General features: G+C 42.6%; 3 protein-coding genes across 3 annotated transcripts; 2 read left to right on the top strand and 1 right to left on the bottom strand.

The window, feature by feature from the left end:
* Positions 1 to 1,363: 1,363 nt before the first annotated feature.
* lrit1b (leucine-rich repeat, immunoglobulin-like and transmembrane domains 1b) lies at positions 1,364 to 4,006 on the top strand. The gene is made up of 4 exons (XM_053414234.1): positions 1,364 to 1,485; positions 1,820 to 2,280; positions 2,508 to 2,813; positions 2,946 to 4,006. Exons 1-4 carry the CDS (start codon positions 1,364 to 1,366, stop codon positions 4,004 to 4,006), a joined length of 1,950 nt encoding a protein of 649 aa, XP_053270209.1.
* A 1,788-nt stretch (positions 4,007 to 5,794) lies between these two features.
* Positions 5,795 to 7,857, top strand: LOC128427188 (leucine-rich repeat, immunoglobulin-like domain and transmembrane domain-containing protein 2). The gene is made up of 3 exons (XM_053414287.1): positions 5,795 to 5,904; positions 6,086 to 6,867; positions 7,070 to 7,857. The coding sequence occupies exons 1-3, from the start codon at positions 5,795 to 5,797 to the stop codon at positions 7,855 to 7,857; spliced, it is 1,680 nt and encodes a 559-aa protein (XP_053270262.1).
* A 1,208-nt stretch (positions 7,858 to 9,065) lies between these two features.
* On the bottom strand, positions 9,066 to 21,501 carry LOC128426904 (cadherin-related family member 1). Its single transcript, XM_053413967.1, has 17 exons — positions 21,353 to 21,501; positions 20,863 to 20,958; positions 20,174 to 20,319; positions 20,044 to 20,094; positions 19,759 to 19,848; positions 19,568 to 19,654; positions 18,250 to 18,366; positions 17,194 to 17,337; positions 17,030 to 17,108; positions 16,810 to 16,910; positions 16,521 to 16,724; positions 15,931 to 16,083; positions 14,988 to 15,152; positions 14,293 to 14,360; positions 12,869 to 13,097; positions 12,526 to 12,780; positions 9,066 to 10,786 (listed from the first exon to the last, which is right to left on the bottom strand). Exons 1-17 carry the CDS (start codon positions 21,411 to 21,413, stop codon positions 10,256 to 10,258), a joined length of 2,577 nt encoding a protein of 858 aa, XP_053269942.1. The 5' UTR covers positions 21,414 to 21,501; the 3' UTR covers positions 9,066 to 10,255.
* Positions 21,502 to 22,430: the final 929 nt, after the last annotated feature.

Raw genomic sequence — 22,430 nt, 5'->3', positions numbered from 1 at the left:
TAAAATTGTGCAAATACTTTTACTAATACTTAAGTTGTACTAAAAATACCTTTGTTTTTTACATGTTGTACCTCGAGACAAAAGATCAGTTCCTTCGTGCTCCCTGATCCAAAGACGTGTCTCTCTTGAGGTCAAATGGGGGGGAGCGAGGCAGGAAGAACTGCATGGTGGGAGTTTTTCTCCCTCTGGTCCTGCACTGAGCGCCATGTATTAATAAGAGACGGAGAGATGACTGGATTAAAGGATTTGAAACCCTGCTGGACGGCCGCGTCTTTAAACCTCTGCACCTTTGGAAAAACCCTCAGAGACGCTGACAACATGTCCGTCAGCTGCAAAGTGTGTCGCACCAGAATCACACATTGACAGGGAAAATCTAAGATGAGATCCTCCTCTATTTGTCAAATTATCCACATGTATATGCAGGATACTACTGTAAATTATTATTACATATCATATCTTTAAATCTGCAGGTTATTTTTTACATATTTGTTCTATTTACAATCGGAAAAAAGTTACAGTTTATTGGATATGATTGTCCGAGTTTTTTGTTTCCTCTGAGAAATGTGAATTTATGTTTGAATCACAAATGATACATAAAAGAGGAAAGGGAGGGAATGAATCTGAATTGAAATCCAGGTGAAGTACTGCATTTGGTTTGAGGCTTGGGCCCAACGACATGAATGTGAGTAACTCGCTGCCATCTGGTGGTCATTTGTTGGAAGAAGCTGTAGCCAACATGCAAACAACAACATGTCTGTCAACATAATTAAACATTTTCGTGGACCACGTTAGAAAATAACCACAGTTTGATCTGTAATGAGAAGAAAACTTTGTTAAAACCATGTGACAGCCATGTGCTTTCATATTGTGAGGTTGGTGGTCTGTCATTTAAAATAAATAAACTCTAATATTCAATATTGTACGTATATGACTTAAGCTGTACGCAATAAATAGTGGGAAGAATTGTCAAAAAAGGAAATCAAAGATGATTGAATTTGTTGAAGACAATTCTCCTAAAGTCAAATTTTTCTTTCTTTATTACCTTTACATCTGCATGTGAGTAGTTCATAATAAACCAACCAATTAAGTATTGCAAAGTAACGACTCCTGAATAAAAGTGAAAATGATGCAGCCTATCAGCTTCCAGGAGGCAATAGTCTAATCGTGTGAATGCAAATAACCCAAGTCCTTCACTAATCCCTGTCTATCCTTTTTATCTGCGGATTCAGACCGGTGGCAGCAGTATGGAGCCGTGAGCCTGCAGAACAACAGCGATGCCTCTGATCTCCTGTTAGATCGTGTTAGCAGCTCCCGTTTCAACTGTAGTTTAGCTGCATAGCCTTTAGTAACTCGCTGCCGAAACATGAGTCGACATTTCGCTGCTGCTTTTTGTTTGGCGTTTGTTTTTCTTCCTGTACTTGGCGGTTCGTGTCCTGCCCAGTGCAGCTGCTTCTACCACAAATTAAGTGACGGATCAAAAGCAAGGTCATTTCAATTATTAATTTGTGTTGTTTGGATTTTATTCCCATAGCAAGCTTTTATTGTTTTCCTTTGTGTGGAATAGATTTCTTTACTGCAGCTTTCTTCCATTCACTCACTCTGTGTAGTGGAGGATTAACTTGGAGTTGCTCTTTAATCTCCTTTGCTTGTTACTGCACAATAGGCTACTACGTTGAGCTATGTCATTTTTTATGTTAAATGTAGGTGGAACATATTTTATGCTTGTTCCTAAATTCACTCATTCAAACAATTGCAATGTGAGATTAGAAAGCACTGTGTATTGTATAAATTATAATGATTGTGTTATTTTTTCTTGCAGGAGCGTGCTTTGCAATGATCCAGAAATCACCGTGGTCCCTCCAAACTTCCCCAGCGACACGTCCAAGTTGCGTATCGAGAAAACGGCCATTACGAGGATTTCCAGCAGCAACTTCCACTACCTCAACAACCTGGAGTTTCTCTGGATGTCGTTCAATTCACTGAATTCGCTGAACGTCGACAGCTTCCGAGGTCTTTACAACCTGGACGAGCTCCGGCTGGACGGGAACGCCCTCACCTCCTTCCCCTGGGAGTCCCTGACCGACACGCCGAGCCTGAGGCTGCTCGACTTGCACAACAACAAGATTTCCAGCGTCCCCGCCGACGCCACCATGTACATCAAGAATATCACCTATCTGGACTTATCCAGCAACAGCCTGACGACTGTCCCCGCTGATGTCCTCACAATGTGGCTCAGCGTGAAGCCGCCCCAGGACACAGATTCCTCCAAACTAATTCTCGGTGAGGAACAAGCTTTGACAAATTAAGATACTTTGAAGTCTTCTTTTTAAGCTGCCTTGCACGACGACCACTTCTTTGACACCATGACGCCTTTTAGGGATTAGTCTAATAATAGTTATTGTTGGACTCATTCTATTTATCGCAACTTACACCCACAAGGTCTTAGTGTTGTGCGAAGGAAATCTTCAGGATAGGTGGAATAGTTCACACTATGTTTTCTCCTACAGGGCTCCATGACAACCCTTGGGCGTGTGACTGCCGCCTGTACGATCTGGTCCAGTTTCAGAAGTTCCCCTCATCGTCCGTGGCTCTCATCGACCCCAGGCTGAGGTGCGCCGATCCAGAGAGCCTGTCGGGGGTCCTCTTCAACGAGGCCGAGCTGCAGCGGTGCCAGGGCCCCCGGGTGCACACGGCCGTGGCTCGTGTTCGGAGCTCACTGGGCAACAACGTCCTGCTCCGCTGTGGCACAATCGGAGTCCCCATCCCTGAGCTGACCTGGAGCCGCGCCGATGGCAAGAAAATGAACGGCACCGGTGAGTTCTGCTGAGCAAACTTCAGATGTGCTTGGATAAGAGAAGTACTTCTGTCCAGGTCAAAGTCTAAATTAAATTAAAATCATTATTTGTGTGCTTCACTCAGTATGTTTTTGCTTTTTTACTTTTCAGTTCAGCAAGAGATTTCAAAGGAGGGCATCATTTGGTCTATTCTGAGCGTCCCTGCTGTCTCCTACCATGACTCTGGGAAATATCTCTGCAAAGCAACCAACTTTGTGGGCACCGCAGATGCAGTCATCTCCTTGGTGATCACAGATTCTTTTCGCTCGGAGGAGACAGCCGCTGGTGTTTCCAAGAAGAACAGAGGGAAGAAACCTGGTGGCGTCGGAAGAGCGGCGTACCAGGAGAAACTTATCGCCAGATACATTCCTCCACCAACTAGCACGGCCGGGAAGCCCATCATCGAACCTCTCAATGGCAAAGGTGTGACTGGGAAGTATGAGATCCAGAGCTACAGTGTCTCTGATGGAGCTTCTAAGGGACAAGGCAAGGATTCGGACCAGAAGTCAGTGGAGGTGGATGCTTTGAGTAACTTAGCAGCCAACGCCTCGTCCTTACAGCAAGCTCCTGAGAAAAGGATAGTGCGTTCGGTGAAGGTGATGGGTGACACCGACCATACTGTTTCCTTGAACTGGCGAGCCCCCACAGCCATAAATACCACAGAGTTCAGTGTCCTATATGCTGTATTCGGTGAGAGAGACATGCGTCGGATCAATGTGGGTGCTGGAAAGAACCGGATCACCATTGATGGCCTCGTGCCAAAAACAAAGTATATTGCTTGTGTTTGCGTCAAAGGGCTGATCCCGAAAAAGGAGCAGTGTGTAATCTTCTCAACAGATGAAGCAGCCAGTGCGAGTGGCACCCAGAAGCTTATTAACGTGGTGGTGATAACGGTGGCCTGTGTGATTGCCGTCCCCCTGACACTGATCGTGTGCTGCGGGGCGCTGAAGAAGCGCTGCCAAAAGCTGCTGGGGCGGCAGTCCAAGGATATACAGGACTCGTACGTCACGTTCGAGACCCTCGGCCCTGGGACCAAAACCAAAGGGATGGAGGGCGAATATCTGACGAGGGTAAGCCCCGATGAATCCAACCGGCTGCTCTCAGGGAGGTCCAGTGTTGACTCAGAGGCCTTAGCCAGGACTGAGGGGCCACCCAACGAGTACTTCTGCTAAAACCAAACATATGCCTCAACCTCCACAGGACGCACTTTGTTTTAGCACAGCCTGTGAAGTGAATAGTTCATCTGCGGTGCTCAGCGACTGAAAAGACTCAAATGATCCTCCTTGTAAGGGTCCTCAGAGGACACTGGTAGCTCTGTCCGGACTTGTTTTACAGCCTTGTGGGAATAAAATTCACCATTTATTTGGTGGGCAGCAACAAAAGGGAAAATGGTTTCCAATATTTACATGTGTTGTAAATGTATAATACATATAACTTGTTTTTTAAACTCATCATGCACTTTTAAGGGTGATGTTTCACAGAGGGAATTGTCTTGAAATGTTGAAATGCCCCGTACTGTCTGAAATCCAAATATTTTTCCAAGATATAACCTTGGCATTGTGTTTGAGTCTTTATTTAAAACCATTATTTAGAGACATAATGAATCAGATGTCATGTAGAATTTATTTTGTATCTATTTTGTTTATGTGCAAGGTTTACTGTTGGGTCAAAACCCCAACACACACTACATTTTATAAAGTGTCAATATTTTTGATCTGAAATATATGTGTATGTATGAATCTACTGTATAAAAATAAATACTTTTTTTATTGATGAATGTTTACAGTCTTTTTTCTCGCATTTCAGGAAATGGTATCTATATTTCAAAGCTTCATCTAAATTCAACTTATTATGTCATGTGCATAAAAAGATGGGATTTAATGAACGTAAACATACAAATTAAACAGATTACTCGATCACTGAAACGTTACAGACGCTGTAGTGATCTCCTAGCGGTTTAATTGGCCTAAAAATTTGGTTCAAATAATCAAGTCGCCCTCTTCATGGTGAATTTTGGCGAATCCCAAACTCGTCTAAAAACGTACGTTACTTTAGGGCCAATTTGCAAAGTTTATCATGTTAACGCACCTAACTATGATAATGGACTTGGTTCTACCTGAGCATATTAGCATAATGTGAGCATGATAGCATGCTAATGTTAGCACTTAGCTCTGTATATGTATCAGTCAATAACAAACCTAAATCATCTTCAGCGAACAGATTGTTGTATGCTTTAACTTAACAGGTATTGTTGTAGATTAGGAAAAAACCTTAAAACACCTTTAAAAAATCGATACATGATTAAAAAAATATAATAAAAATAAATAATTGGGAGGTTTTATATATTTATGATTTATGATGCCCTTAAACCATATAAAAGCTTGGACAATAAAGAACAAAAACAGATTCAAGCCACATTGTGTATTCTTTCTGTTTCACACTTGCTTTACATGCTGATTCGGTCTTTAACAACCTGAGAGACAACCAGTGTTCAGATTATTGAGGTCAGGTTAGGGTCCTCTCCAGACATCTGTCTCTCTGCCGCCCTCCCTCTCTGTGCCGCTAAGCCTGACAGGCTCCGGCTCACTGAACACACAGAAGCCTCCTGCCATGTCCGCGGCTGCGCTTCGGTCGGGGGACAAATAAATTAAATTAGGTAGAAAGCAAAGCATTTTGGGATCATTCCTGAAAGTGGAGCAGTACAATCAAACATAACCGACCGAGTTTGGAATGAAAAACAAAAACATTTTTGGAGTTTGTTATGCCACTAAACAGATCAGACAATTGTTTTCATAGACAAAGTGGACTCATCGCTATAAATACACTTTCCCCTGTGTCTCAAATGTCATTTGGTGTCTTAAGTGTTACGTCAAGCAGGATTAAGGTAATAGGCTTTCTCCCACACAGGCTATGAGCCTGTCCTGCCCACACAGGCCTATTCCACATGCTCCTCCGGTAATATGGAGGCATTTTATGTCACATTACGCATCGCTCTGGTATTTTATGTCATCGCCCCTGGATCATCAAGTTGTCTGACCGGCTGCTCCTGCACAGATGATATCTTGGGAAGGTAAGTTACCGCTGAAACTATACAAACTCTAACAGGTTGTGTTGGTTTAGACATGGGTGTAGAATGTAACATGCTTGCAATTTTTTCTAACATCTACAAACGCTATTTTTAAATTTGGGCTAATAAAATACTCTCTGTTTTAACACGTCTTGTCTTAAAATATCCTGTCTTACCATCCTAGGTCTTTACTATGTATGGAAACCTCCATGGGACACATCCCAGAGGACATCCCACACGATTTAAGGAAGGTCCGTATTGAAAACTGCCACCTGACCGAGTTACCGCAAGGAGCTTTCTCTAAAGTTAGTGCCTTGGAGTTCCTCTGGCTCAACTTCAATGAGATCACCCTGATGAACATTAAAAGCCTGGAGGGGCTTGCCAACCTTACGGAGCTTAGGCTACAAGGGAACAAGCTGACTTCGGTGCCCTGGACGGCATTTCAGGATACGCCGAAACTCAAGATTTTGGACCTGAAGCACAATCGACTGGACGTGCTACCTGAACACGCTCTCAGGAACTTGCCTGTCCTGACCTATTTAGATTTATCCGTCAATCATCTTAGCGTCATATCAAAAGATGTCTTCATTAACTGGCCTCTCTACCAAGCAGCAGGGAGAGCGTGGGAGAAAGAAGGGCTGGTCTCCAACGTGGTTATTGCGCTGCATGACAACCCCTGGCTGTGCGACTGCCGCCTCAAAGGCTTTGTTGAATTCATCAGGACCATCAGCACTCCCATCATCCTGATGAACTCTTATCTGAAGTGCTCGGGCCCCGTCTCCAAAGCGGACAAGTTTTTCCACGAGATCCAGTTAAAAACATGCATGCAGCCCGTGGCCTCTGCCCCGGAGACTAACATCACTTTACCTCTCGGGGCAAATGCAACGCTTACATGCTTAGTCAAGGCCAGACCAGGCCCAACCATTCAGTGGATGTACAGTCTGAAGATTAAAAGAGGATTTTCTGGTAAGATTTTGTATCCATTAAACTGCTGTAAACCTGCTGTGGAAGCACTTAGTGAGGGATATCTTGAACCTTCAGGCTGCATTTACTTTAAAAAACAACGTGGCAGCAATACCCTTTTCAGAATAGCCTCACCATGTCTTTGTGTAAACAAGCCTCTCAGTTAAATGCTGTAGACTCTGATGTTCTGTTTTCTCACTTGCAGTAACTGAGACTCACATCGACGCAGAGACTGTCACCTCCCATCTGGTCATCCCCTCCCTTCACCTGGCTGACCGCGGCCTTTACACCTGCATGGCCAACAACTTCATCGGCAACTCCTCTGTGAGCATCATGGTCGACGTCCCGTCCTCCAACTCCTCCGCCCCTCTCCCTCCGCCTGTCCGCATGTTGTCGTCCGCTGACAACGCCTTCATTGAAATGCGCATCGCCAAGCAGACGGTGTACGGCATCACCCTCGAGTGGTACGCGGCGACAGACAACCCTTCTGAGACCTGGTTCACCATCCACTTTGGCAAATATGATTCACCTAAAAAGGAGACGATCTACATCGGCCCCGGCATCAACAGCTACTCAGTCAGCGACCTGCTCCCCGTCACCAAGTACGAGGTATGCGTGACCCTAAAAAACCACCCGCCGCGGGATGGCCAGTGCATTGTGTTCGTGACAGGAAGTGACATCAGCGAGCTGGAGCAGAGAGAGAGGCTCATCCACATCATAGTCATCGTGTGCGCCATGGTGCTGGCGGTGCCGGCCGGCATGTACGCCTGCACCACAGAGGCCAGGTTCAACTGCGTGGAGCGCTGCGTGGATCTGTGGAGGAGGCGCAGGAGGCACGGAGGGAACCTGCAGGGAACGGAGAGGCAGGGCACCTTCGACAGCCTGCAGGCAACCAGCGAGGAAGGCCTGTGCAAGGACTCGGAGGAAAAGCCGAAAACGATGGGGAAGGCTGAGGGAAGGCCCAAAGGAGGAAGTGCAGCTCATCTGTACTAGAATCAAAGTCCAACATTATCTGTACCTTTGAGTATTAGCCCAGCTTGTGGCTCTCATGTTTGACTATTACATTTAAGCTCATTGCCACAGACGATTTTCTGAAAAACACTAGACCTAGCCATAATCCCAAACCCTTACCCTGAGGTATTCATTTTCCTTAATAACTAAGTCTGCTGTAGCACCGTGACTTAAATGCAATGGTAAACATGGCAGGTTGCAACATTATGTAGAAAGACATCCTGTAAATAGTCATTTAAATTTCTTAAAATTTTAAATATCAAAATGGAGAGGCCTTTCTTCCTTATTCTAAGGATTGTTACTATCTGTGTTAATGTTCTTGTACATAAAGTGTATTGTAAAATGTATTGATATAATATTTTCTTTGTGTCACTTTTGTTTCTGAATGTGTTGATACTGAATACAGAGACATGCACTTCTAAATTTAAAAAATTTAAATCACAATGGGAGCTTTTCATGTTAACTTCACCAAATTTAATTCTAATAGAGTTTATTGTGTGTAAGTTTATGCTTCAGAGGATTTATGTTTTTCTTTTCCCAGACTCCAGATTTGCTTGTCTTGTAATGGAATGAAATGATGTTTGACATGGATTAAAGAGAAACCAAAGATGAAGGCTGAGACATACTTGTTTTTATTCAGCACAATCACTCAGAGGATTTGTTATGTAACCGGTGTTTTCCCGTGCATTTATACGTACACTCGTAAGCAGATTACAGTGAGTTTCTATCTGAATCCCAGGCAGAGGGAAAATTATATTTCCATTTAATGACAGCATTTGTACATCAGTTGTGCAGACAATCAGAGAGGATGTGTAACATCTCATTAGTATTCATTATATCCACACCGCATTAATTATTAGCTCTCATAGCCTATTGTAGAATGTATGATTTTTAACAGCTAAATTAAAAATTGTTAATTATGATCATGTAAAATACATGTACATATGTGATTTTTTTCTATATTAATTTAAAGTTCAAGAAAACGTACCAATTACACCAATAAAATACTCCATGGTAAATAACAGTCCTGCATTTACAATCCCACCTGAGTAAATAAAGCAAAGCTTTGTCATGTTAAATACTTTTTTTCTTTCCTAATATCCCTAATTTTAATTAAGTTCGAATAAACTTAAAAACTTAACACAAATAAACAGAAATGAGGTGTTAAAAGTTTTACTAATGCAGCCTCTGGACGAAGTAGAGCACAGACCACATTTTTAAATATTTATTCAAAAACAAGACGGTACAAAGACGGTACAAATATGTTACTTTGTAGGACCAGGCAAATGTAATATATAGTGAGATATAGAGTTTTATATCAACTTATCTAAGATAGATATTAGTTAAGATATAGACTGATAGATATTCATATTTATTAATATTTATTACAGCGATTTAACTGCATTTGCCTACAATTGAAGGCATTGAAGAGTAAAATGGAAAGTATGTGTGTGTGTGGAGCCTATATCTTTCTCACAGATTCTGTATTTAAATTATATATATATATATCTATAAAGAGAATGTCCAAGCAAGTTATATACATAGAAATCTGAGCTCTATCTAGTTTTTTACATTTGTTTTATTTGTACTTCATGTTCTTGTCACGTTCATATTTTGTCATATACTGTATGTACATTAAAAATGATGAAAATAATACAGTGCTGTACCTTGAAATTTGGACCTATGTACATTTATATAAAAGCAAATTTTCTACAATCACACAGTCAAATCAATAAAAGCAACGCAGCTCGTGTTACTGTGAAAACCTACAGTGGCACATTGTAATCATACAAAAGAGCAACTTCTCAGCGTTCAAGCGGCTGATGTGAAACAGTAAAAACATAAACACACAGGTCCTTTAGCACTTTATATAAACAGGCTTTTCATGACCGTGTCATTCAGCTGCATGCTCTGTCAAGCAAGAAGATTTAGTATTTCTAGGATTTATCGGGTGAAATCCCTCTCGCGTTGAAAAGTGTCGAACGTTTCACTTTTCAGGAAGTTATGTAACTGACGTGTACTCAGTAAATCCTCTCCCTGGGTCAATTACAGTGGTGCTTCTCACTCCTAAGATGAAGTAATCCTCCTCAAGATGTCAGTGTAGTGATTTATCTACGGCCGCACCACCCGCAGACTCGAGCCCTCTCCGCTCCTTATCTAAGCAAAGGATGCAGTAGATCCCATTGTTGATTATCTCATATTAAGACATAAATATCTGCAAACCTTCCTTTTACAGCCTTATACCGTCCCAGTCTAAAGTCAGGCCCACTCTACCAAATCATAACAAGAGGTTCAGGTGAGTACTCTTGGTCAGTAGATGAGCTCAGGGCAGTTGAGTCGTCAAAGAACGGACTGGGAAGCCTTAAACCTGACGTGTGTGTTAATAATAACCCTGGTTGTTCTCATTCATCTTCTGCTCCAGCCTCATCTTAAGCTCTGACACTAAAGCGGAGCTCATGTTTCCCTCTTTTCGACGATGCGATTTAACTTTCTTCGAGCCTTTAGAGGCCAGAGCACCGGATACTGTTGGGACCGCCCGGGGCCTCTCACTTGGCCGTGTGTAAGACGGTGGTGGAGGGGGCAGAGAAGGAGCGCTGGGAGGTGGAGGCTTCCTGATGGGGCTGCCCGTGTCCTGCTCTGGGTCGCCGACGTGGAACTTCTCTGCAGGGTTGTGGAATTTGATGACGGGCATCTGGAAGGTCCAGTGCCGCTGGTCCCTGGGTCGCCTCTTAATGATGCGACGCGCCGGCACGATCCTGTTGGACTTTGAGTTGCGCATGTACATAGCCGTAGAGATCAAGACCGTCACCCCTACCAACACGCTAATGATAACAGTGACCATGCCTAGAGCTCTCATAGGACTGTCCCTACTTTTCAATAAAAAGGCCGCCACAGGCCCCTTGAGAGGAGTCTGTAAAAGAGCACAAATGAAAGAGTTTAAATCGAGTCCAGGGGACTGACTGCAAATGTTAGCGCAGCATTTGCCCGAAGCATGGAAGCATGATGGATGAATGTGTAAAGCACTGACAGAGGAGGCCCAAACAACACATCTACCGACAATGCAACACTCTCACACCCACTCATCCGTCTTCCTCTGTCCTACAGTACAGGACTGCTGATGCAAAGCTAAGAAACCAAAGCACAACACTACAGGGAGTTGTTGGGAATGCGTCTGGCAGTGCGGTGTGTGGGGGTTTGTCTTTGGCGTGTGACTGATGAGGGCTGAACAAGAGCGAGGACAGTTCAGGACACCAAAACATGAGTGATGTGAATGGTTGTGTGAGAAATGAACAAGTCCTGGTTTAGATCTTCATCTAAACCAAAGGTGTAGAGGCGACGTTTCCGGTTCAGAGGCTTCATCTTTGTCATGTAGCCAGATAAACTAATATTATAATTAATAGGAGTATTTCAGATGATCAAAGGTGGGATTTCGTATAAAAATCCCTATAACGTTACGAGAGGAAAATACAATCATTTAAAAAAGGAAAATAGAAAATATCTTTCTATCATATTGTCATCTCTTTCCCTCCCTTTTCAAAGGTAATGAATGAATATTGGAACGTGAGTCAGTTATTTCTCACTTGACTCTGCGGATGACTTTGATATAGTTACTCTCGGGGTTGATTCTCGACCTTTTCACTGCGCTACAGTAGAGGATTGTGGATATGCAGATTGTCAGTAAAATGAGGGACGTGGCAGCGCTTAAACAAATTCCAAGAATAGTCAGCGGACGCTTGCTGAGGCCCATGAAGTAAGAAATAACTCGGCCCTTGATCTGAAAAGCACGATACACAGAAACACAGACACAAGACCAAGAAGTCATCTCACCATGAAGAGTGAAGGAATGAAAACACTGTGAGAACATGAAGTATTAAAAAAATAATGGATACAAAAACTTTAAAGGATAATGCTTCTCTTCGTTTATATTAAATATTTCAAAGAGATCAAAACCAGAATTAATTTATTCAACTAACAAAAATTGTTTCATCTACACCCACAAACTGTATTTTATAACTCTATCACCCAAAATTCAAAACTAAAAGAAGACCAAGCAATTAATTATGACACTATGAATTGTGTCATGGCCATTTTCACTATATTAAAAATAAAGGGAAACAGGTGTTACAGTCTGAAAAAGGCTCCTTAAAAAAACGTTTAAAGTTGGAACTAATGCTTTATATAATTATTCATAAGAGCAATGTAATAAATGAATAAGCTGTGAAAAAGTGGTTAGGGTTAGGGTTAGGTCCCCTTTGACATTTATAACAGAATCTATGAAATAAAAACACCTGTTTATATTAATTACTCTAGTATAAATTACTATTGTAAAGTTAGGAACTGTTGGAATTAATGGAATTCCAAGTAATATATTCAAAAATATACTGTTAAAAAAAACTAATTCATAACGTTAATAATAAACAAAAAGTTGTGAGGATACATTTATTGCTGGTTTTGGGACTTGTTGATAATAATAAAATTATACAAAAACATTATCCTTTAAAGAACGTTAATGAAATGTTATGAAGTGATGTTGAATGAGCAGCTGCACAGCAGTAATGCCTATTATCATATATGGAGCAGCTTGAATCTACAGCTCGGGCTTGGAGTAGAAAGCGCTGCGAGCGTGCTGCGAGTCGAAACAGGTCTTACCGCCTCCGTGATGTCGATATTGACCACGGCTGTGGTGCTGAAGGACGGAGAACCCCGGTCCCTGGCCTGGACCACCAGGGACCACTTGCAGTCTTTCTGCTTGGTGATGTTCTGCACAATCTCCATGGACTTGATGTAGGACTTCAGCTGGATCTCCCCGGTGTCGGCGTTGATGTCAAATGCGTTATCGGGATCGGCTTTCATGATGGAGTACTCGATCACGTTGTTCGGAGACTCTGCATCTTCATCCACTGCCTGGAAGAAGTAGCAGAGTTAGAACGGCTCCATATTATAATCATTTCTTTGTTCTGCACTAACACCCCAATGAAGCAGCATCATCTACCTCCACTCTGACCGGTGTCCCGATGATCATGGTCTTCTCCAGGAGTTTGTGATCAAATGTCGGAGTGTGGTCGTTCATGTCGAGCACGGTGACAAAGACCTCAGCCAAACTGTACTGTCCCTCCGAGTCCTCGGCCTTGACGTAGAAGTTGTACTTGGACCTGACCTCTGCGTCCAGGCTGGTCCAGGGCTGCGTGGAGATGAGGCCTGACAACCGGTGGATGTAAAACCTGCAGGTTCAGAAGGAGCCATGAGTCACGACCGCAGCCGTCTGTGGTTAACACATCCCACTCAACGAGCTTCTAAGAAAGGCGTCATAATTCACAGCACAGGTGATATTCACATCCTCTCTGTGAATCTGTTCAGTTCACCCTGAATCTCAGAGTGTCCTGGTACGCAGTGAAGGAGCACGATGTCAAACGGTTAGGAAGATAATTCCTGTGATTGTTCCATCTTTTCTATTTTAGGTTCATTTCTACTTACTGTTTTTGTATTTGCTTAAAATGTCTTGATCTGATAAATTAATAAATTGATAAGTAAGGCATCAATTTCAGTAACATTTTACACAAAGTTGGGATTGGTCAGAAAAATTGAATTCTCTTTTTAGAATATCGTGTATGTTATTTTATTTTCTCAGAAAAATACATGAACATAAAAAACATGCGATTTAGATCTAGTTATAACCTCAGGTGGCAGAAGATAATGCTTGATAATGAACACCTGCCATGTGATAGACTGCAAAAATGTTCCCCAAGGCCATCATTTTTTAAACAAAGCCTTTTAACTTAAAAGTTACTTGTAATATCCTATAATACTAAAACAAAAATAACAAATTGAAAGGATTCTGCTGCAGTTCACGTATCTCTCAGAGCACTTTCTCGTGTACCCTTGGTTTTACTGCTGTTATTATGGCGTCCTTTCTGTATCGCTCTGCACTGTGAAATTTCACAAGTTGCCTGGCTCCTGATAACTTTCGCACAATTAACTCGGGTCGCTGCCTGCAGACGAGCATAAATTCTCACTTTCCCTTCGCCGCACGCTGCCTTGCTTTGCAAGAGCTGTGGCTCCAGCTGTCACACTGCATGTTAATTGGCTCTCCTTATGTGAGACGGGCTGGGCTGACTATTTTTAACCCTCCAATCCAATTAGGAGATTAGGCAGCATCTTGCGGCCATTTTAGAGCGAGCTGTTTGTGCAGCGGAGGGGCCAATCAGACTGGTTTCCTGCTCGCCTCCTCCATCAAAGAGACAGAGATGAATCAGGACATGTGTGCTGTTGGCGAAGTTTGCCAAACACCCTGAACCTCGTGACTTATAATATAAATATACACGTTACTCTGTGAAAGGTGTTTCGTGCAGGTGCGAGGGTGAAGTGTCAGTTCGGAGCAAACTTAAAAGAAGCAGGAGGGAATGTTTTTAAACTTACAAATCTGATCCCGATCCATAAATTGTGTATTTGACTTCACCCCATGGTCCTGAATCTGGATCGTTTGCCTGAAGGAAAAAGAAACAGGACAGAGATCAGCAGCAGGACACTGGTCTACAAAATACACTTGGTAAACAAGAATATTTACTATCTGATCAAGGGCATTAAATACAGGTACATTCAGGGGCAAAAAAAAAACTCCCACAAGGTGACTCAGATTAGATGTTTTTACTGGATCTGACGATGAGCCGGGGTCTTAAGCTCATGCAGGGTGGGTGGGGCGGACTGTAAATCTCCCTGTTGTGATTAGGGATGGAGGTGTAGGTCAGCGTGATTAACCTTGGGGCAAAATTAAGCTTTTTACCCACACACTGTGCAGCCCGGATCTAGTTCCCGCAGGATAATACACAGTGCCACAGAAAGGACGAGAAAAACGTGTGAATATTTCCATTATTAACAGCCGAGGTGTGAGTGACAGCAGATGTGAGGACGTCACGTGGTGAATTTCCAAAGGAGGAACGACAACATAGAAGAACAATGGATGATGGAGGGAGTGTTGAGCTCTTGTTTGAGTCTGGCAACCACCTGCTCTCACCTAATGAACTCCACCGAGTAATACGTGTTTGCTGGAGGACTGATGGATTGTATAATCTCTTTGGTCAGATCAGAGCAGAGTTTAATCACGATGTGCTTACTGTAACAGACACGACGCTGGAGTCTCCGGGGGAGTTCTCGGGCACCCTGACGATGTAGTACTCGGAGGTGAACTTGGGCGCGTTGTCGTTCGTGTCCAGCAGGTTGATGACGATGTCGGCCGTCGCACTGAAGCGCTCGGGGGTGTCGATCTCCACCGCCAGCAGCTGCAGACACACACATGCAAAGTGAGGTTAAACCAGTGAGGAAATGTTCCGTCAGTCAATTTATGAGTTTATTGATTGGCAGGAAAAACACAAGTGGCTCTGAGAGGCTTTCATTTTTTATATTTACTTGTAGTAAAATAGATTTAACTGTAATAAATGGCCAGAGAGTGGTTATTGCATGAGCAATAAACAAGCGTGTAACACTACTTAACCGAGAGTTATGGTGATAACATTTATGACATTACATTTTCACCCCTGTCCATTTGTTTGTATGTTAGAAATATCCTACAAAAATCACTGAATGGATTTCCAGGGAATTTGGTGAAAGGATGCATTACAGGTCAGGAAAGAACCAATAAATTATCCTGATCAGGGGTCAGATCCAGGTATGTTTTTTTTTACATTTTATTTAAAATTGCTAAATAAGCAATGTTTCATAGTTTTCCCAGAGAATGATTAATGGAAATTTACCTTTTTAGTTTATTAATCATAAACCAAAGTTAAATGTTGACATAACATTGATAAACTATGGGTGTAACAAGAAGAAAAGTCAGTGGATCACCAAAAGGTAATAGGATTCATCCTCTTTGGACTATGAATGTGTGTGTTGGATTTGAACTTAAGTTGCAGACATTTATCGGTAACAATTCTCATGACAACAACACATCTCTGGCATTTGGGCTGTTGGTCGAATAAAACATGAAATTCAATAATTTCTTGTCTATAAGTAAAGCATATACCAGGAGAAGATGGTTGGAAAGGTGATCATAGTTCAAACCTTAAAAGAAAGGGTTGATCCTTTCTCGTAGTCGATGCCAGATGAGTCTTCCACAATGATGGTCACCTGCGCTTCATTGAGAACCGTCTGGGGAACCACCCGCAGCACTCGACCCGGGCCCACGAGCCTCAGCTTAAATTTAGCGTTGGCTCCCTGAAGAGAAAAACAAAATAAACATAGGAGCTGTGAATCACTTACAAAAATAAAGAGCGGAGCTGCCAAGAAAAATCAATAAACCTGATGGTTCGTCAGACTCAAGGTGACCTCAGTTAAAACTGGATGGATCTTAAACAAAAAAGAAGTTAAAATAAATCATGCCGATGATGTTTTGGCAGATTTTATGGACATTTTTAAATGGTGTTGCATAACTGCCTGTACCTCTGAGGCTGGTTGGCAGATATTTATGCAATGCTTTACCTAGAGGTATAAGTGCATCTGTCCTGAGGGGAACAAACTCAACACAACATTTGAAATACAATCTAACAAGCACCAGCCTCTGTCCACACACACACACACACACCCACACACACACTCTTTACTCTAAGGAGGAAATCAAAAGATCATTGTGTGAAATTTGGGAATAACCGCACCTGATCGGAGTCGTTGACGGTGATCTTAAAGCCCCGGAGGATCTCCCCTGCAGGCGGATGCTCATACATGGTGACCTCAAACCTGCTCTGTGGTCCATTCTCTCCATAGAAGGTCGGCGGGTGGTTGTTGAGATCCACCACGCGGACGGTCACCAGGGTGATGTCGTAGTCAACCAGCCGATCCTCTGGTCCAATCTCAGACGCCTGACGTTCAAATAAAACATTAATACGTATACACACATTTTATTACACGTATAAGAGTCGATTAACATAAAGGAATACCACTCACCTTGACTTTGATTTCATATAATTCGTTCTTCAGAAGAGACGGATAAGTTGTCAGGGTGATGCATCCGCTGGTGCTATTTATGTCAAAGACACCATCACTACCTGGAAGGTGAGGACAGAGATGTTGTGAATGTGTCTGGAGACTGATGGTGAAGTTAAAAAGAGATAAAAGAAAATACACAAATCAGCTCAAAGTGGAGTTTGTCGTGTGTGGTTCTCACCATTCATTATGGAATAATGGATGGGGTTAGGATTGCCTTGATCTCCATCTTTGGCGTACACCGTGAATATTTCAGACCCCTGCAGGACAGTAATGGGACTTAATGTTGAGAAAATCAAACATCCTGATCACCACCGCGGCTTTATGGAGAATCAATGGACTTACAGGAACTGAGACTTCATAGACGTAGCCAAAGTAAGGGGTCCCCACGAAGGATGGAGGCATGTCCTGGGCATCGATTACATTAACTGTGATGGTGGCTGTGGAGGTCAACACCTGATGCTTCCCCTTGTACTTTCCTCCGCCATCCTGAGCAAACAAAGTTAAGAAAGTTCAGTCTTTTTATAATGTTCATAGAAATAAATCTTAATCTGTAGAAACTTTAATCTAAAATCTAAAATCTAATCTTGAATTGAGGATTTGGTTTAGGACGTTTTCATTTAACATCTGGAAATGTGGGATCTTTGCGCCACAAGTTAGATTTAAATCCCAACTAAATCAAATCTAATGTAACTCATGGCCTTTGTTTTCTTTCAAACCATCAAAATGTTTATTAAAAACTGCTCAGATTAGTTTTCCAATAGTTAAGAGTAACCAAACTTCTTGGCTGAAATCATAGACTGTATATAATGATGGACGATATACATTCTTTATATACAGTCTATGCAATGGTTCGATGAGGTTTGTTTCTGTTTACTATCTCAACAGTATCACACAAATAAAAGAAGAAAATATAAAATACTGGCAGTAGTTGCATGGCTGTGTTTTTGTAACCATCAGTAAGACAAACTGAACTGATGGCAACGATTAAACCAAAAATTGAATATGTAAATTGGTCATAGCTTCAACATGTTAGTATCTGATTTACCAAGAGTCATTGAAGTGATAGTATCTACAGTGTAGCAGTCCACAGAAAGAACTGAGGTGCCCTTGAGTTTAATCCCGTTGACTAAACACTGTCAGCACTTCAGGCTGCTTTACTTCACCTGTAGTGACTGAGGAAGCTCAGCAAACGTGTTCTGGAAGCTTAATCGTGACTGAACCTTCCGTGAACTTTGGCCATCAGCAGCCTCAGTGTTGCCGTGTGTCATGTGCACAAGTCAACAAGTGAATTAAATGCTCCTGCTGTGGTTAATTCCTAAACTCTCGTAATGTTAACCACAATGCTCGCCGGTTGATAGATGTGTGTTTCAAACCCAAAGTGTACCAGCGACTTCTCACCTTTGCCACCACTGTCACGAAATGTGTCGGCGTGGTCTCGTAGTCCAGAGTCTCCCCTGGTTTGACTCGGAGGACCCCGCTGTTGCCGTCGATGGTGAACTTGGCAAACTGGGAGGTCTGGAAAATGCAGAACACGCCACAATTTATGATCAGCTGTGTTTACGACAACAACACACGCTTTTGATTTTTTGCATCGCTTCGGCAATGCCTCTACTTGACCTTGAAATTTTTTTCGACGCACACCCATCAGGATACGCTCTCTACACATTTAACACATGAGCAGGAACAACATGGGAGCTGTCACCAACACCTAAGCCCCTATTAAACTTCCGATGCCTTGCTCAAATGTAATTGAAATTTAATCCGCCAAGGTAACACCATCTCCACCCTGCTTTCTGGTATGAGATTAATCTCCCGCCCGCCGCACACTGTCCCATCATTCAAATGCCCTTTTCCTCTCTTCACATGTCAGCTCTCATGATGCCAGCTTGACCTCCGCTCCCACCAGCACATACTCGGCCCACAACCGAGCCAGTTAGCTGTATCACAAGGAGGATAATAACGGTGCATTTGTGATAAAAACAGAAAATATTTTTTGGGAAACGGGATCAAACGATAAAGAGAAAGCGTGAAAAAAAAGCTTTTCACAGCTAAGATGAGCTTTGGGGACTGAGGGGATAAACTCGTTTGGCAGACTTCAGGGTGAACTCCAGGGTGCAGGGGTCAAGGTTCAGTGTGTACGTTTTAGAGGAACAGGATCTATTGGCAGAAATTCAATATAAAAAAATACTAATGATGTTTTGTTGAGCGTGTAATCATCTAAATTGAATGAATTGTTGTTTTCCTCACCCTAGAATGGGCTCTTCATATTAAAATACAATATATTTACATCTGTAGTGGGTCCTCTCTACGGAGGCCACCATGTTTTTTAACAGTAGCCCAGACTGGACAAACTAACCCCCTTTTGAGTTTTTATGACAACGGAGGGCTACCACAGGTTCTCTTTCATGTAAGGGGAGGGTGAGGTGAGGGTTATTCAGCACAACATGCAACTGCACCACTAGATGGCAATAAATTCTACACACTGGACCTTTAAGAAGGATCAAGCAAGATTTATTGCTTGAAATTCAACATGAAGCTTCCAATCAGGGACAGCGATAGACAACTGCCCTGAGAGGGGTCCTCGGATGGTAGTTGGGGTTTGCACTGAACCTTTACCTTTCGTTTTGAAATGATGTGCTTTGGTATCATGTGTTTCACTAAGAAATTCATCTGCATGACAATGAAAAGGTAAAACTGTATAGTAATGTAAAGTTACCTGTAGATAATAAGAGACGCTGCCTCCCGAGCCCATGTCCTTATCCACTGCCGCAACCCTGTAGATGCTACTTCCCGGAGCAGTGTCCTGGCAAAGAGACGAGAGATTTTAAAAGTGGTCGTGGTCGTTCATGTCACAGCTGGACATGTAGAGGGGATTCTCTGCAGGTGATTGTGTTTGATGCCTTGTACCTCTGGGATATTGATGAGGAAAGGCAGGTTTTGAAATTCAGGTGGTTCATCATTGGTGTCAGTGATAAAAACTCTCACTGTCTCAATAACCTGAAAACAAGAACACAAAAAATAATGAAAATAACTGCACTGATAACAAAAAGTGCATCCTTTTTTAAAATAATTAACAAAAAGCTATCGGACAGATAATTCTACATATTGAAACACATTCCAGTTTAGACTGTAAATATAATACATTGCCTGATGTTTGTATTATTATGTCACAGCACTTGTCACAGAGCTTACTTTATTTCGACCGTCCGTGATGCTCACGAGCATCGAGATCTCAGCTTGTTTCTACCGAGAGAAAAGTAAAAGTCACGCCGAGCCACAGCGAAGTCATTGTTATTTTTTGAAATCTCGTTGACAGTCTCACCTCTCTGTCCAGCTCCTGAACCAGAGTCACGTTTCCAGATTTGGCTTCCACCCTAAAATATTCCTTGGAGCCCTGTTCAAAAGTCAGATCGTATCGCACCGGGTCCCCCTCTGGATCTGTGCCATTCAGGATGTAAACCTGTGTGCCTGCGCAGAAACAAAAGACAAATAACAAAACTGAGAAATGACATATCTATCTCCATTTCAAACAATGCAGCAAATGTGCAAATAATAATGATAATAATACACTTTATTTACAAAGTTCTTTACAGGATTGAATCTCTTCAGGACCAAGGTTAATAGAAGAATAAAATTAAAACACAGATTTAAATCAATAACAATAAAAGGGGTGTTACTTATTACATTTTTTCAATAATTAGTAAAAGGCTTTTAATAAAAACATGTTTTATGAAGTGATTTTAAAGACTTAATCGATTCTACTTTGTCCTTGTTTCCCTCATTCAGTGTAAGTGGATTGTTTGACGATCAGGTCAGATGAGTCACCAGCCGTATTGTTTTCTTCCCATTAGTCTTGGCGTACGTCACGATCCAAAAGGTATTACAGTGATTAGCCGCCGCCTCATAACGTGTGCGATCATTTCATCGCTATAAACAAACACCTGGATTTCATCCCTCACGTGGACCTGTGAGTGTTGAAGTGACCAGGACACCTCATCATGTGAGACTTACCCACTGGTGTGTCCTCGGAGATGCTGAACAAGGCCATGTTCCCACTTGTGCTGCTGGGTCCATTGTCATAAAAGTATGGAGCATAGTCTGATTGCCCTTTAAAGCAAACAAAGAAAACATGTTATTTGAGTGGAAGAGACGAGATCACATAACATTTTTAACAACATCATAGATTTCTAAATATTTGGTTTCTGTTTCTAGGGGAAATGTTGACGTCATTAATGGATAGATGTTGCACTCACTTGCTAAAAAGGGCGGGAACCGAAAGCAGGGAGAGCAAGGAGGAAAAGGATGGACAGGAATTACAAATATATTTGGATTTAAATCTCTGCTATCAAAAACACAAACAACCACACGTCTTAATATGAAGTAGGAGCAGCGAGAACAGTCGGCACAGAGATGATCATTCCCTCTGCGCGTTAGAGGATTAACCAGATAAGAGCGAGGCAAGAAGTCTTAACCACAGACAAAGACGCAACACAGAACCTACCCAAGGTGAAGTGAAGCAGCAGGAGGAACAGTAAAGCATTGGTTTTCCTCTCTTTCTTCATCCTGGTGGGAAGCTAAGGCTTGGCTGGCTCATGTGGAAGGCTTGGTGGAGGGGGTACAGCGAGCTGCGCGTGTCGGTGCCCTTCTGGTGCGTCTCGTGGCTCAGGAGGGAAGAGGCTGGGCCAGATTCTCAGGCACTAATCCAGTGACGCATCCCTTCCCTCCGCAGGCGTCTTCCAGCACAGTGCTCTCACTCCGATTTCCTCTGAAGAAGAAATCTGCACACAGAGGGGAGAGAGTTTCAGGGTTTCACACAGTGTAGGTGTGATACTCGCACCTCTGCACACATGATGATGTGCACATGATGCACTGCCATATGATCACTGTTAAATCAGAGGCTTTGTGAGATTCAACATGTCTTTAGAATCACAATGAGGTGTTAGAAATCAATGATGCTGAATAAGTGCACTTAGGTTTACAACATTAAATCAACATCCTATGTAGTTCGGTGTATGTTTCTCTGTGGAGACACTTGGCACATTTGGCTCCTCGTGCTGGTGTTTTCAAAGAGCTTCACCAAACTCATTAGTCACAAACCAAGTCCCAGTGGTCTAAGCTTCCCATGGCTGCTCTCTTTGGCAGCTCACTGACCAACACAAGCCTGAGCTCCACTAGTGGATCTCCGATGGACCTAATATAAAAGCCAAGAGGCTTTCTTTGGCCTCCACAGTCCACTTTCCCCCCGGGGAAACCCAGTCGCCTGTCAATCACTACGTCTCCAGGCACAACACAAACCAAATGGGTGTTTAACCTGACAGGAAGTAATGTTTAGAGATTTTGTTAATTTAAAGGACCCATCGTATGCCCATTTTACCACAGTTGGTATGGTTCCTTGGGGTCTTAATGAAATGTCTGGAACATATTTTGGTCAAAATACCACAAGGATCATTTAAAACAGCACCTTTTTACCCTGTCTAAAGCAGCCCTCCTCAGATTGACCAGTTTTGAGTGCCCCCTGCCTCAACCCTCCCTCCTTCACGAGATACAAGCTATCCATTACCTCTGTAGAAATATGGCTA

This window comes from Pleuronectes platessa, chromosome 21 (assembly GCF_947347685.1).
Source record: "Pleuronectes platessa chromosome 21, fPlePla1.1, whole genome shotgun sequence".
NCBI classification, from domain to species: Eukaryota; Metazoa; Chordata; class Actinopteri; order Pleuronectiformes; family Pleuronectidae; genus Pleuronectes; species Pleuronectes platessa.
This window is presented reverse-complemented; position numbering and strand designations above follow the sequence as displayed.